The sequence below is a fragment of the Anas acuta genome, chromosome 11 (genome assembly GCF_963932015.1).
Source record: "Anas acuta chromosome 11, bAnaAcu1.1, whole genome shotgun sequence".
Taxonomy (NCBI): Eukaryota; Metazoa; Chordata; class Aves; order Anseriformes; family Anatidae; genus Anas; species Anas acuta.
In genome coordinates this window covers 17720342-17733209 of record NC_088989.1, presented here as the reverse complement: position 1 = coordinate 17733209, position 12868 = coordinate 17720342, and the positions used below count along the sequence as shown (strand labels likewise).

At 34.8% G+C, this 12868-nt stretch overlaps 1 protein-coding gene across 3 annotated transcripts in view; it reads right to left on the bottom strand.

The window, feature by feature from the left end:
* SYN2 (synapsin II) overlaps positions 1–12868 on the bottom strand; it is a 176876-nt gene that overhangs the window by 86267 nt on the left and 77741 nt on the right. For 2 of the 3 annotated variants that reach the window (XM_068694897.1, XM_068694896.1), the window contains exon 5: positions 3795–3884. The exons of the other annotated variant lie outside the window; for it this stretch is intronic. In XM_068694897.1, coding sequence (XP_068550998.1) covers positions 3795–3884 — 90 coding nt within the window. The remainder of the gene's footprint in view (positions 1–3794; positions 3885–12868) is intronic. 3 annotated transcript variants of the gene reach the window in all.

The window sequence follows — 12868 nt, the reverse complement described above, 5'->3', positions numbered from 1 at the left end:
TATTGCAAAGACAATATTGGCAGTGCTAATTACTAGTCCTAAGGGCTGTGCATTTATATTACCAGCTTATAAATATATTTAAAAACCAGACAATTTCCTCATGTGAAACCGAAACAATTCCTAGATGAGCCTACAAGAGCCTAATAACCATACAAGGTCTGAATTAAGCACATGGCTAATTAATATTCATTACATGTACAATGTAGCATGTGTTTCCAATTCCATTTTGATGTAATGGTGCAGTTTGAATAGCACTCTGCAGTAAACAGATATTTTCTGTTTTTCAACTCAACATAGATGTTTCTATTTCAGTTTTATAGTGAATAGACCTTAAACATAACTAAACCAAATCTCATTGCCTTCTTTATATACATTGTAAAAATAAATGTTTTCTTAATTATTTATGAACAAACTGTAATATGAATTATATGCTATAATTAGTTTTTTAAACATTTTATATTTGACCTGCCATAAAGTATCCAATATGAGGTGTTTCAGAATTATTGGCTGTCCAGTTTGATTTCTGTCTGAACACAAATCTGGCCAAACTCCCCATAACAGATGGTAAAAAGATGTTTTTTGTCTTGTTTTTCTTAACAATAAATATGGCAAGAAAAGCGTTAAAAAAATAAACCCTCAGAATGACTTTTTATTTTCCCTGAGATTCAGCACTGCTAAGGATTATGAAATAGATTGCAGCTTTCTGATTATGTTTTTTTTTTTTTCCTATCAAGATTTTTTACTGCAGTAGCACCAATACATTACTAACAGCAGGTTACTTTTACATTTTATTTCTAGTTCCTGAAACTGTATGTGAGGTCAGAGAAGAAATACGGCCTGGTACAACCCTTGATTTTAATATGAAAATAGGGACTTATGATAAGAGTAGAGAAAAGGATTGGAGAATGGAGGGTGTACAGGTGAATGGAAAAAAAATAAAATGCTTTAATATTGCTGTTTTTTTCCTTACATGTTCCAGTTAAATTTTAATTAAAATTGCCCGACAATTTTATTGAAAAAAATATATATTTTCTTTCATGAAAGAACATAGGAGGTGGGAATGTAGTGAAATAAAGGGAAATTACTGAGGGAAAAGCTGTAATATGACTCAACCAGCAATGAGTTCAAAGGCCTTACATCATTTTATATAGTTTGAATCACTCTGAGATGAATGTTTCTGTTTCAAAAAGTGTTTCATTAAAGCAGCTACAGTTTTACACAAAAGAATGGCATCTTTGTTTATTTACCTTTTATTGCCTTCTAAAGACTCAGTACAAATGATCACCAGAGTATGAAAGAAGCAAAAGAAGTAGAAGAACCACTGGCATGCTTGGTGAAAACTCAGTTCACAGAGATTTGCAGTTTTTCCCTGCTTTCTCCCCTGCCCCCAAGTGGTTTGCACTGGATGAAAGGGAGAGTTACATAGGTTACAATTTGGGGGAAAATACATAATGTACGAGCACAAGAGGAACTTCAAAAAATTAAAAGGTAAAAAACAAATTCTGTAAGAGTAAATGCAAAAGAGGCTAGTCAATGGTGTTTAAAAAAAAAAAATAAACTTAAAGTAGTATATTATTTCAATTCATCAACTAATAAAACTGATATTGAAATAATCTTACCATCCATTCTGGAAAGTCAATTAAAATGCTATCTCATACCAAGCTGCCTGATTATTTTTCAAGTCATAAAGTTCCCTGAGAATTTCATCAGAAGGAAAAATCATATGAATGAGCTTCAACACAATCAGATGGTACAGCACCTTTGAACAATGTATGGCAATGCAATACTGACATAGGGATTAGTTTCTCTAGACGTAACATTCATTGAGTAGAAATATGCAAAAATATATATATCTTTATCTCAGACATGGAGAATACTAGCATTCAAAAGTTCAAGCAAAAGACAAATCAGTTCAGACATTAATAAGCAATGTAGAACAACAAAATATCTTAAGGGAAGAGGGGGAAAAAACACTCAAATATTTCTTATATTATGTTAACAAGCAAAATGTGCCATATAAACTCATACAGACATTTGCTTGTTTGTTCTATTACTGAATTTCTATTCAACGAGTTGTTCAAGACAGCAGTTTGCAATTTAACAGGTAGATCTTGAAAGAACTTTTCTCTAGAAATGATCATACTACATAAAAATTTCAATCTGAAACATAAATTCTTGGTCCAAATTATAGGAAATTTTCCTTGTTCTATGTATTACAATTTAGAAATGCATTAAAAAGCCCGCTTTTTCAATAAAATAATGACTAGTAGCTGATAAAATAATGAAAAACAATACATTTTGTGAAGAAAAATATGAAACAGCTTTAATCTTGGCCATTCTCAGGAAAACAGATATAAAACTCACTATTATTTAGAAAAAATGTATTGAAAAACAAAAGTTGTAATTCTGCTCCACCTGTTCCAAAGAATCCGCAAGGCATAAAATTCTTCTTTTGCATTAGAAAAATATAAATTTTATAAAGTTGTATATTTTCCTGACAAATCCATTAACAAAAACATCTTCCCAAAGTATTGGTTATCCAATACTTAGCTCTGCTGCTCCAGATAAATAACCGTTCTCCTTTGGCTCTCCAAAATGTCTATGTAGCAAACGTTCTAAATATGTACCTGTGGTGATAGCTCTTTTCCTAAGTGTCATATGTGACAAAAGGAGAGTAAATTCTGTGAGTTTATAGTCTAAAGGGAACAAGGAAGAGAACTTGGAAAGCCTTAGATGCACCTACAACAATGAAGTGTTAGTCTCAAGACAGACACACAGCAATTACACCTTGGGGACCTTAAATAAACAAATAATGTATTTTATCATGATGTTGCAATGGTAACTGATGCACTTTAATCACAGCTGTGTGATAGATGTTGAATGGTAAGATCAGGATTATCCACTAAAAATAATTGATGTCTTTATACTTGTTTATTTAATCAGCAAATAACCTCCTTCTAGTTTCTCAGTGCTGAAAATATTTCCCTTTGAAAAAAATATACACTCAGGAAAGAATTTCTGTTTAGAAAGCATAAGAAAGAAAAAAATGTGTGCAGTGTAAGAAATGATGTCTTCTTTGGTTCATGTAGATCCTGCATATGCAGGCACAGAAATAATCACAGTTGTATGTTCATCTATAAGTAGAAAACTATGTTATTTACACGCTCAGAAACAGTTCTGGGAAAACAATGACAGTGATGCACCCTATTCCTATGTGTCTTCAGAAACTATTGAGGATAAAGGTGTTCACTTAGACCTAAAATCTCTAGAATAATTTTGTTCTAAGAAAAAATAAAGTAAGTGAAGATTATGAGTGCCACTTTCATGACTACATTTATATGTATAAAAGACTGGGAATCAAATTATGTCAGCTCAGGTATATGAAGAAGATACAATTCATAAACACCCTGATTTTAAATGAAGTTCCACAGTTACAGGTACATCATCAACACAGATAATAGACACTTGAAACATAACATAAAGAATTGGTTTGAAACAAACCATAAAAGTTCCCCTTGCACGTTAACAGTTGTTGTGTGTCTTTGTAACCATTTAATCTCTTTAATATTTCTCTGAAGCTGATTAGCTGAAAATGACTACCTTCAAATAGGAAAATCTTCCAGTTAACCACCAAAATGTTTTCAAGTGGTCACCAAGTCTCACCCCTCTAAAAGCTTCCAAAATTTATTATTTTTTTTTTAATGCACAGTAAAGGGGAGAAATAGGTCATGTGTGTTTACAGTTCCTATTTTACAGAGACATTAAGTTAATTTAGTATTGGTATTTGCACGTACCATTTCCTTATGATTTGGATAGAACGTTTGCTCAATTAAAGGGAACTTCTCTGGACCTAGAGATTTGTAGACGGACACCAGCTGGGCAAACTGTAAAACAAGGGAAAACAAAACAAAATCTTAGGAGAGAAATCACATTCTACTGAAATGTTCTTATGCTGTTGTGTTGCTTCCTTTCCGTGTTCAATAATTAGCATAAAATACACTTAAACATTGTACACTTCTCTCTCCCTCTCTCTCTCATACACATCTTTTTAATTCACCCAAGCTACGACATATAAAAAAACAAACAGCAATACTTCTAAGAGTCAATCCTCACACTGACAGAAAATAAAAAAAAATGGAATACTGATTTTCAGATATATCATATTTTCCATATTTTAAGCTGATTTTGTGATAAAACCATTATAACACTGCATTTTCTACCATTTTCAATCTTAAGATCAGATATATTCCACAATAATTTAGCCTCTGGCATCTTACTGACATTGAAATGCTATTTTGCAAAATTGGGAAACAGACAAGATGAAGAGAAAACAAGACTTGATTTCTGAGGCTCCAGCCATGTGCCATAGCCACATGACCATCCTATCACTGCCTCCAGTCAACAATGTTGATAATTTAAACAGTTAGGTTATTGGCAATTTTACTAATATTTTATTAACATTTCATCTTTCTGGGCTTTTTCCCCAACACATATTCACACTATCTATAATGTAGACAGTAGTAAAAACACAGAAAGCAAAGCAACATCTAAACACAAAGAGACAATCTTTTTTAAAATAGGAATGTATTCAAGGGCTGTCCTCTTTAGTGAACTGATCAACTCTTCTGTTATAGCAGTTTAAAAACCAAGTCACACTTGAAAACACAGCTTAGCAAATGATTTTTCTAGGGAGCAAGACTACTGGCAGTCAGAAGACCACTATTGTTTCAAGACTCCAAAGCTCTGGCTTGTACATGCCCATGATGTGTTTAATTGTCATTATGCCAACATGAGACATAAACAAATTAGCACAACAGTTTGAACAGTGGGATTTGCTGGTTACAAACAGGAAAAAAGCAAAGAACAATACAACTCTGTCCATGATATGGTTTAATCCAATACCTACTCTGTTAATGTAATTGAGGGTACAGGGCTAGCAAGAAGCATTTAAACTGAAGAAAAAATATAAATAAATGATGAAAGCTTTGCATTGCATATCCAGCTGGCATAGAGATTTTGTTTAATTTAGTGGTGTTTACTTAGGTTTGGTAAAACACATATTTAAATTTTGAAGGCCAGTGGAAAATACCTTAATGATGAGTAGTTTTCACCAGAAACCTAAGAACTTCTAGCTGGACCGTGTACTGTACAAAACAGACCTCAGGGAAAGGAAATATTATCACAGCTACCAAAATAAGGTGGTTTGTGAACAGAATTCCTGACAACTTACTCCTGTTCTTATCCAAGATCCAAATTTAAAATTTCAAAAGGAAATACTGCCTATGAAATATGTGATTTTTACCAAACTATTTTGTTAAAATAGATCTATTCAGTAATAAATCTATCTTTAAAATACTTTAAAAAATTCATGGGATCTCCTGTGGTTCTTTCCTGATCTTTTTCCATTTTCACTGAAAGCAAACAAAAGAGTGAGAAAGTGACACTCTGTGGGGATTATGACATTTGCTGAAGAGGTAAGAAAACTCTATTTCAGATCAATACTGCTGAACGTCTATTTACTTAAAATAGTACCAACCACCTGTAACATATTGCCTGAAGTACCCTATAATCCAGTAATTAAGCTATGAAATAGCACATTGGAAAAGTAGGTTTAAATTTCCTGAGGTAAAGGAGAGAACCAAAAAAATCATTAGTTATACAGACAGAAGCAAAAGACCACTTCTGAAAATTCTGCTCTGTATGGACAGTTTAGGAGCTACACAGGCCTTACAAATATGTGGAAATGGAATACCACCCTCCGTCTTTTCTGCTTTTCTATCCAGACTAGGTTTTAAATGTCTGCTGAAAACTACGCTAACAAGTCTGATATGACTTTTTAAAGACCTTCTCCAAGAAGAAGAAAAGAAAAAGTATAGAATACATTAAGTTAACCAAATTAATGTTCTGCCTTTATTATGTTTTGAAGATCATTTTACTGCACTAACTAATCTATCTTTAAGTTATGCCTTTATATCACAGTAAGATTCATCAAATCCTTACCTGAGCAAGAACTTTTCAGATGATAAGCTACTGAATTATTATCTAATCCTATGCTGAATGTTTTCAGATACGGGATGTTTATGAAATAGAAAACACTGGCAGAGCTACACAATATCTAAGTAAAGTATTTCATATGTATGCCAAGAACCCTGTTTGTTGTTGATGTTGTTTTTACCAATTATATAACAATACAATTTCATAGTGCCTAATGTTTCAGCAGGAGACTTTTCAACATCTATGGGAAAAATAAAAAGAAATATTTTTTTCATTTTCAAATTTAATAAGTTTGTTATTTTCATCTCTAGGAGGGTGATTCTCAGGTACATATAGTTATGCTTTTCAGATTTTTTTTTTAAAGGATAATACTTGGATTTTGTAGCATTCCTTGTAATTTCAACTCTCCTTATTTTAAAAGTTTTCATATTGGCCTACATATTGTGCCTGCAAAAAAGGATAGGATAGGAACAGCTGCACTTTTTCTCTTCTCCAATTAAGCATGGTATAGATAAGAAATAATTAGTCAAAAACATGGTTAGTGACTTAGTGACTTTTTAACAAAGTGAAATGCTTAGCCTTTTTGATTTCATATAAAAGCTTTATGGGGTTTCATTACACTAAGAATGGAACACTATACATTTGACTGCATATATTGTACTGTACCAAATCAGTGAACACTTATAAAAACCCACTCTGTTAACTTCCTAAAGATTGAGTAATTACTTCAATTATCACTTTAGATGAGTTTAAAATGTACCTAATTGCAAGCAGGTCATCCCTGAAATGCTCATATTTTTTCCTGAACAAACTGGCGAAACTCTTCCCTTAAAAATAATTAGATATATTTACAAGTTATTCCAGATGGTGCATTTTGTTTAAAAGTAACAAAATTAAAAGTATTCCAGAAATTTTCTAGTCTCTCTTGCCAGATTGAAGGATATTGCCCATCCCAGTTCCTGGTACGCTGAATAAAATATTGATGCAACAAACTACTTCACATTGGTTGTGCCAATGTGTTGCATTGCACAGTTGTTGCCTAGTAGGGAAGTACCCCTTGGCTACGTATTATAAGACCTTTTCTGTCAGAGATTTTCCTTCATTGCGAGTATTCACTATCTGTGCCTTTTACAAGGCTTATTTCTACTAACAGTGGAAGAACTCCAACCTGCCATCTAATACTGCATGATAACAACTTAAGTGATCACAAAATTCCCTGGACTCACAAATCCAGATGAGTTGGAATTCTCTAGCGGTAGAGAAACAGGAAAACTTTTATGTGAACTCTTTTTGAACCCCTCTGTTGTAAAAAAACATCCTTTTACTTGAGATTTAACTTTGCTGAGATGTAAAAACTTCTGTATTCTCATGATAAATTTACCTTTTACCTAATATATTAAACATGATACTAAATATGTTGGGAATTGGCATACAGGGCGTGGACATGAGTCCGTGGAACAATTGTTCGATCTGAGCTTGCCTTAGGCAACCAGGAGTAGGCCTTAGAAAATCTCATGGCCTGCTGTAGCTGAGCAAACCAAGCTACCAGAATAACTATGAGAAGCTCCCACGACAATGATTCCCACATCGCCCAATTGAGGAATTCAGAAAAATATTGTTACCAGCAGCTGGCTTCAAGGACAAGATCTATGTGACTGCTAATCAACAAGGGGGTTGTTTTCTTGACTGCTAATCACAAGGGGGGTTGTTTTCTTGCAGGTGGGGTTGTTTTCTTCTAGTTGTTTGTCTGAGTACTTTTGACCAATAATCTTGGGTGAAACACTGTCTGCCCCTGTTAAGTTCACTATAAAAGTTAGGCTATTCGGGCAATAAAATGGAGCATGATCTGACTATGCTGGTGTCTGTCGTGCTTTCGGCCATGCTTCCTGCAACGTCCTCTAACATAAATATATCAATGCCTGTGGGTGAAGTTACTAAAATAACATTTCAAAGTTTCTAATATGATATTAATAGTCAGTATTGCTGCCAGTTTTCTGTGAGCATGTATTACCTAAAAGCAGATGATGCAGGACAGTTTGAAGATTGGGTTGCTATGTTGATCAAATGTTAAGACACAATGAAATTTTCATGCTACTATATACTTAGAATCATAGAATCGTTTAGGTTGGAGAAGAACTCTAAGATCATCTAGTCCAACCTGTACCCTAGTACTGCCAAGTCCACCATTAAGCCATGTCACTAAGCTCTATATCTACACATTTTTGAATACCTCCAGAGCTGGTGACTCAACTATTTCCCTGGGCAGCCTGTTCCAATATTTCACAACCCTTTCAGTGAAGAAGTTTTTCCTAATAACCAACCTAAACCTCCCCTGGTGCAACTTAAGGACATTTCCTTCTTGGTGCTTGGGAGAAAAGCCCGATCCCCACATTGCTATAGCCTCCTTTAAGGTAATCGCAGAGCTTGGTAAAGTCTCCCCAAGCCTTCTTTTCTCAAGGCTAAAAGAAAACAGGTCCCTCGGCTGCTCCTTATAAGATTTGTTCTCTAGACCCTTCTCCAGCTTCCAGTGTTCTTTGGACACTCTCCAGTGGCACTTTAGTGTCCTTCTCGTAGTGAGTGCCTCCAAACTTAACACAGTATTTGAGCAACATCCTCACCAGAGCTGAGCATGGAGGGAGAATCAGTTCCCTCCCGCACTATTTCTGTTATAAGCCAGGATACTGTTGGTCTTCTTGGCCACCTGAGCAAAAAATCTTAATTCATTCTGTTGTAAGACTAAGAATTGATGAAAAATAGCTTCCCAAGGAAATGCTGTAGAGGTTGCTAGTATTTATCTATGAACTGCACACCTGAGTAAGTGATGCCTGAACATACATACCACTACATGTGAGCATGGATGGGACTGCTGCAATTGGATTTTCCCTATAATGACATGCAGAGATCTCTTACAGGGTTTGAATCTTGAAGACAAGCTGGTTTACATTATAGGCTGATTTACGTTACATTTCTATTAGAGGAAGTTATTAGAGAAAATGACACAACACTTTGAAAAATGTTCTAAAACCATTCTTAGGCTGAAGCTTAGAAACATGGCTGGTCATTCCAGGAAAAAAAGATTGCCTCATAAGAGACATTCAAAAGTTAAAAGGCTCAGCATAACTAGTACAAACATATCAGGGGTCCTTGTTGGCCAGCAGACTGAGAAACAAACACTTGTAAACACTTCAGAAGGAAAATAAATTAAGTAATTGTGTGGAAGTGTCTGGAAGGGTATATCTGACACATGCACTCTGTGGGAGTGAATTTAACAAAGATTTTTCACCATGCTTTATTTTTACAGTTTCGTGTTGATACTTTCTTGTACTGATTTTTTAAATTATTACCTAAGTAGTATCTGTGTTACTTTCTTTATGCTCTTCATAATATTGGTTCTTTGTTATGACTGGCCAACATTTCTTCTATTATGATTTAGCAAACATTGAATACTTTTCCAGAAGGCCGGGTATATCCACATTTGATTTGCTATTTGATGCTTAACATAAGAATCAAGGAGAATAGTCTGCTGACGGTAACTTAAGTACTTCTTTCTGTCAGCAGGATCTGACAGACAACTTAATGAAAGTACTCAAACTTTCAAAGTGAATTCAAAGTTTGACATGGCAATGTAACAATGAAACATTGCCTACAAATCAGTTTGGGCATATTAACAGAATACATAAAAGATGGGAACTGACAAAAGAACTTGATGTTCCTCCAGTAGTTTTCCATTATTACTATTCAAAGCCAAAGAATACAGTTGGACTATGAATGGAAAGATAAGTTATAGGGAACCTACATCACAATTCAAGCAGTAATTTTATAACACAGATGAGTTGTTTCCCAACCCTTTTGTAGCCCAGCCTCACATGTAAACATTGGTGATGAGCTCTGCCTCACCAAGTTGAGGTGCCCTCCACCACTATCTTGTCTTTGAGTCCTGCTGCTTGACCCATCACTCTGGGACTAATGGTATCACTTCCTTCCTTCCTTCCCTCCCCCCTTGACTGTAGTTGATACTTCCTCAGCTCCTTTAACTCCAGCTCCCTCCTTACCCTCTGGGGTGTCTATCTGCATCTACTGAGATGAAACTGTTAAGGCTGTGTGGTTTGTGTTGACCCTTCCCTGAAACATTTGGGCGTCTCCACTCTACATTACCCAGAATTTCTGAAGGCGTTTATTTGGCTTCTACACCTCTTCTACAGTTTGAGTACCTCTCTTCTGAGCAGTACACCTCTCCAGTTGTAATCATGGCTGTAAATAACTGCAGGAATATTTTCACAACTGACAAGATGTACAAGTCATTAGGAATTTCTACAAGACACACACACAAGAAATTCACACCCTTAGAAAAACTTCAGAGCTCTCAAGTACAAACTATCAGTGCACCCATGAGACAAAAAAAAAAAAATAAATTATCCAACGATTAGAAAAGCAGGATGTTACCAAAAAAAAAAAAAAAAAAAAGAAAAAAAGAAAAAAATAAAAAGGATCCCAGACAGACAGAAAAATATTTCATCTTGGCTTGCAAAGTTGGGTAGCAAGGCATCTGGCAATAAGAACCACCTTGGCTGATGAAAGAAGAGGTGACAAAATGTGTAAACAGTGAGGAAAGTGAGATTTAAAGGAGACCTGAGGATTAAAAAGAAAGAATAATAGCTATGAGCATAAAACAGAAACAGATCTAGGCATGTTTGTTAGAAAAGAATTAGCAAAAAGTCATACCATAAGGTCTAGATCAAGAGCCATTCTGGAACATTTTATTTTAAAATGAAAAGTTACAGAGATAAACAAGATTTTATTGAACTAAGTCATTCAAATAAAAGCTATGAGAACTCTTTCTTGGGTGCACTTGGCAGCAATAAGAATGTGTAGTAGATTCCACTATAATGGGAACATCGAGTTCAGTGTCCTATTCAAGGAAACATTTGTGCACCTGTTTATTTTAATAGGACTTGGGCGTATGCTTAAACACTTTTCAGAAGGGGTTGAATCTTGCTACAATAAAGGTTTTATTGTGTAGTATGGTTGTTTTTTTATTGTAGTTGTTGATTGTTTTTCTTCCCTAAGATGCTAAGATCCTGAGATTTTCCAGTTAAAACAGTTACTTTAAAAAAAATGAAATATTGAGTTCACTGAAACTTCACAGTAGAATACGAAGAAATCTATTCTATAATGCAAAGTCAGTTTTGCATATATAGCTTTCCCATGTCATTGATAAGGATTTATGTAGTTAAATTTTGTGCAGGTCTTCAGGTGTCTCTATATGAAGATATTTTCTGAAATAATCCATTATTTATGTGTGCAACTGTTGAAAAAGTAAACCTCATTTTAAAACTGCCTAAATATATAAATTACTTTTTTTTTCTTCTCTTTCTCAAGATGAGAAATACAAGCATGAGTTATACAACTTTGTTCACAGAATTCAGACTCAGTCAAATTGGACTTCCTACATGGACTTTCCTGACCTGAGATGCTTCCTGTTGCATCTCAGCAAGATGAGGAAAATCAATAAACTTTTTTTTCAAATTATCCCTTGACAAAGCTCAATGATAGAATGCCATCCCCCAGACAGGACTGGCAAACATGATCTCTTTCAAGTACAGCACATAAAGTCACAGGACTTCTCTGAGGTGGCCAGCATCCAAACTATGCTATGCTCTGTTGCAGTTTGAACAGTAAACTAGAAAAGAAACTATTTCATAGTTTCTAGACTTCACAAAAATTTATAAATAGTTTCATAGTTACTAGACTTTGTAAAACCAATGAGAACAAGTCCACTTTGCATCCCTTTCAGATGTGAACTGGAGCTAAGAATAGAAACTCAACATAAAGGAATGACCATGAGGAAATCAGATAGCAATAGTAGCACTGGTGGAATGTTTGAAGATAATGTGGGACAGCTATGCTTGTGTAGAGGGAGGGAGGGGACAGGAAGGAGTGGGGATTATGGCAAGGGAGGCAGTACAATGGAAGGGAGTTTCCCAGATGGCTCACAAATTCCTTGCAAGAACGGGCTTCTAGCTCCCAGATTTTCCCCATGCCTGAGTGACCATGTCTATATATGAAAAACAGATATAATCTCTGCCTAGTTTTTGGCTAGTTTATCATCTAAGGTACTTTAATGGGGAATGTATCACACAGGTTTGCTTTTCAAATAAATATTAAGACTGGTCTTCAATTATTGGTATTTGACTTAAGCAAGAACAAAAGCGGCTTTTTGAATTTCAACTCTATACAAGGAACAGCAGATATACAAGGGATACAACCACCAGCTTCACAGTCCTGGTTTTCAGATTAATTTTACAACCTTTATTTAAACATAGCTTCTTTCAGAATAAGCTAAGAAATTATTAAAAGTCTGTTTCAATTTTCTGCCACTGGAAATGTTCAAGGCAATGAAAGTCTGCAATGGATGTCAAGAGCTCCCACTGCAGCTCTTTAGTGCAGAGAAGAGCAAGGCAAAGTGACAACAACCTACCACAAAAATTCAGCAATGAAGTAAAAAATCTGAACCTACTCTTGTATTAAAATAGTCTCATGAACCTCCTCTTGCATTAAAATAGTACTTCATGAGAGTAAATGCTTCTCAAAGGGAAAATTATATACTCAGTTTATATATAAAGTACTTCATGGTTCAGGCAAGGATTGATGAATACAGAACTGTAAGAGTTACGTGCTGTATGGAACAGAAGTCAAATCACCACTACACTTTACTATATTCATTATTTAAGGGTCTCTGCTGTTTTCAAGGAATTTCAAGGGAGCTTACATATTTTAGGAAAGCAAAATTAAGCAAGACCATAATATTCCATTTTTATTGCAGGAATAAACTTAAATATCTCTATAAGTAGCTCTATAAGTAGGTACAAAGAGG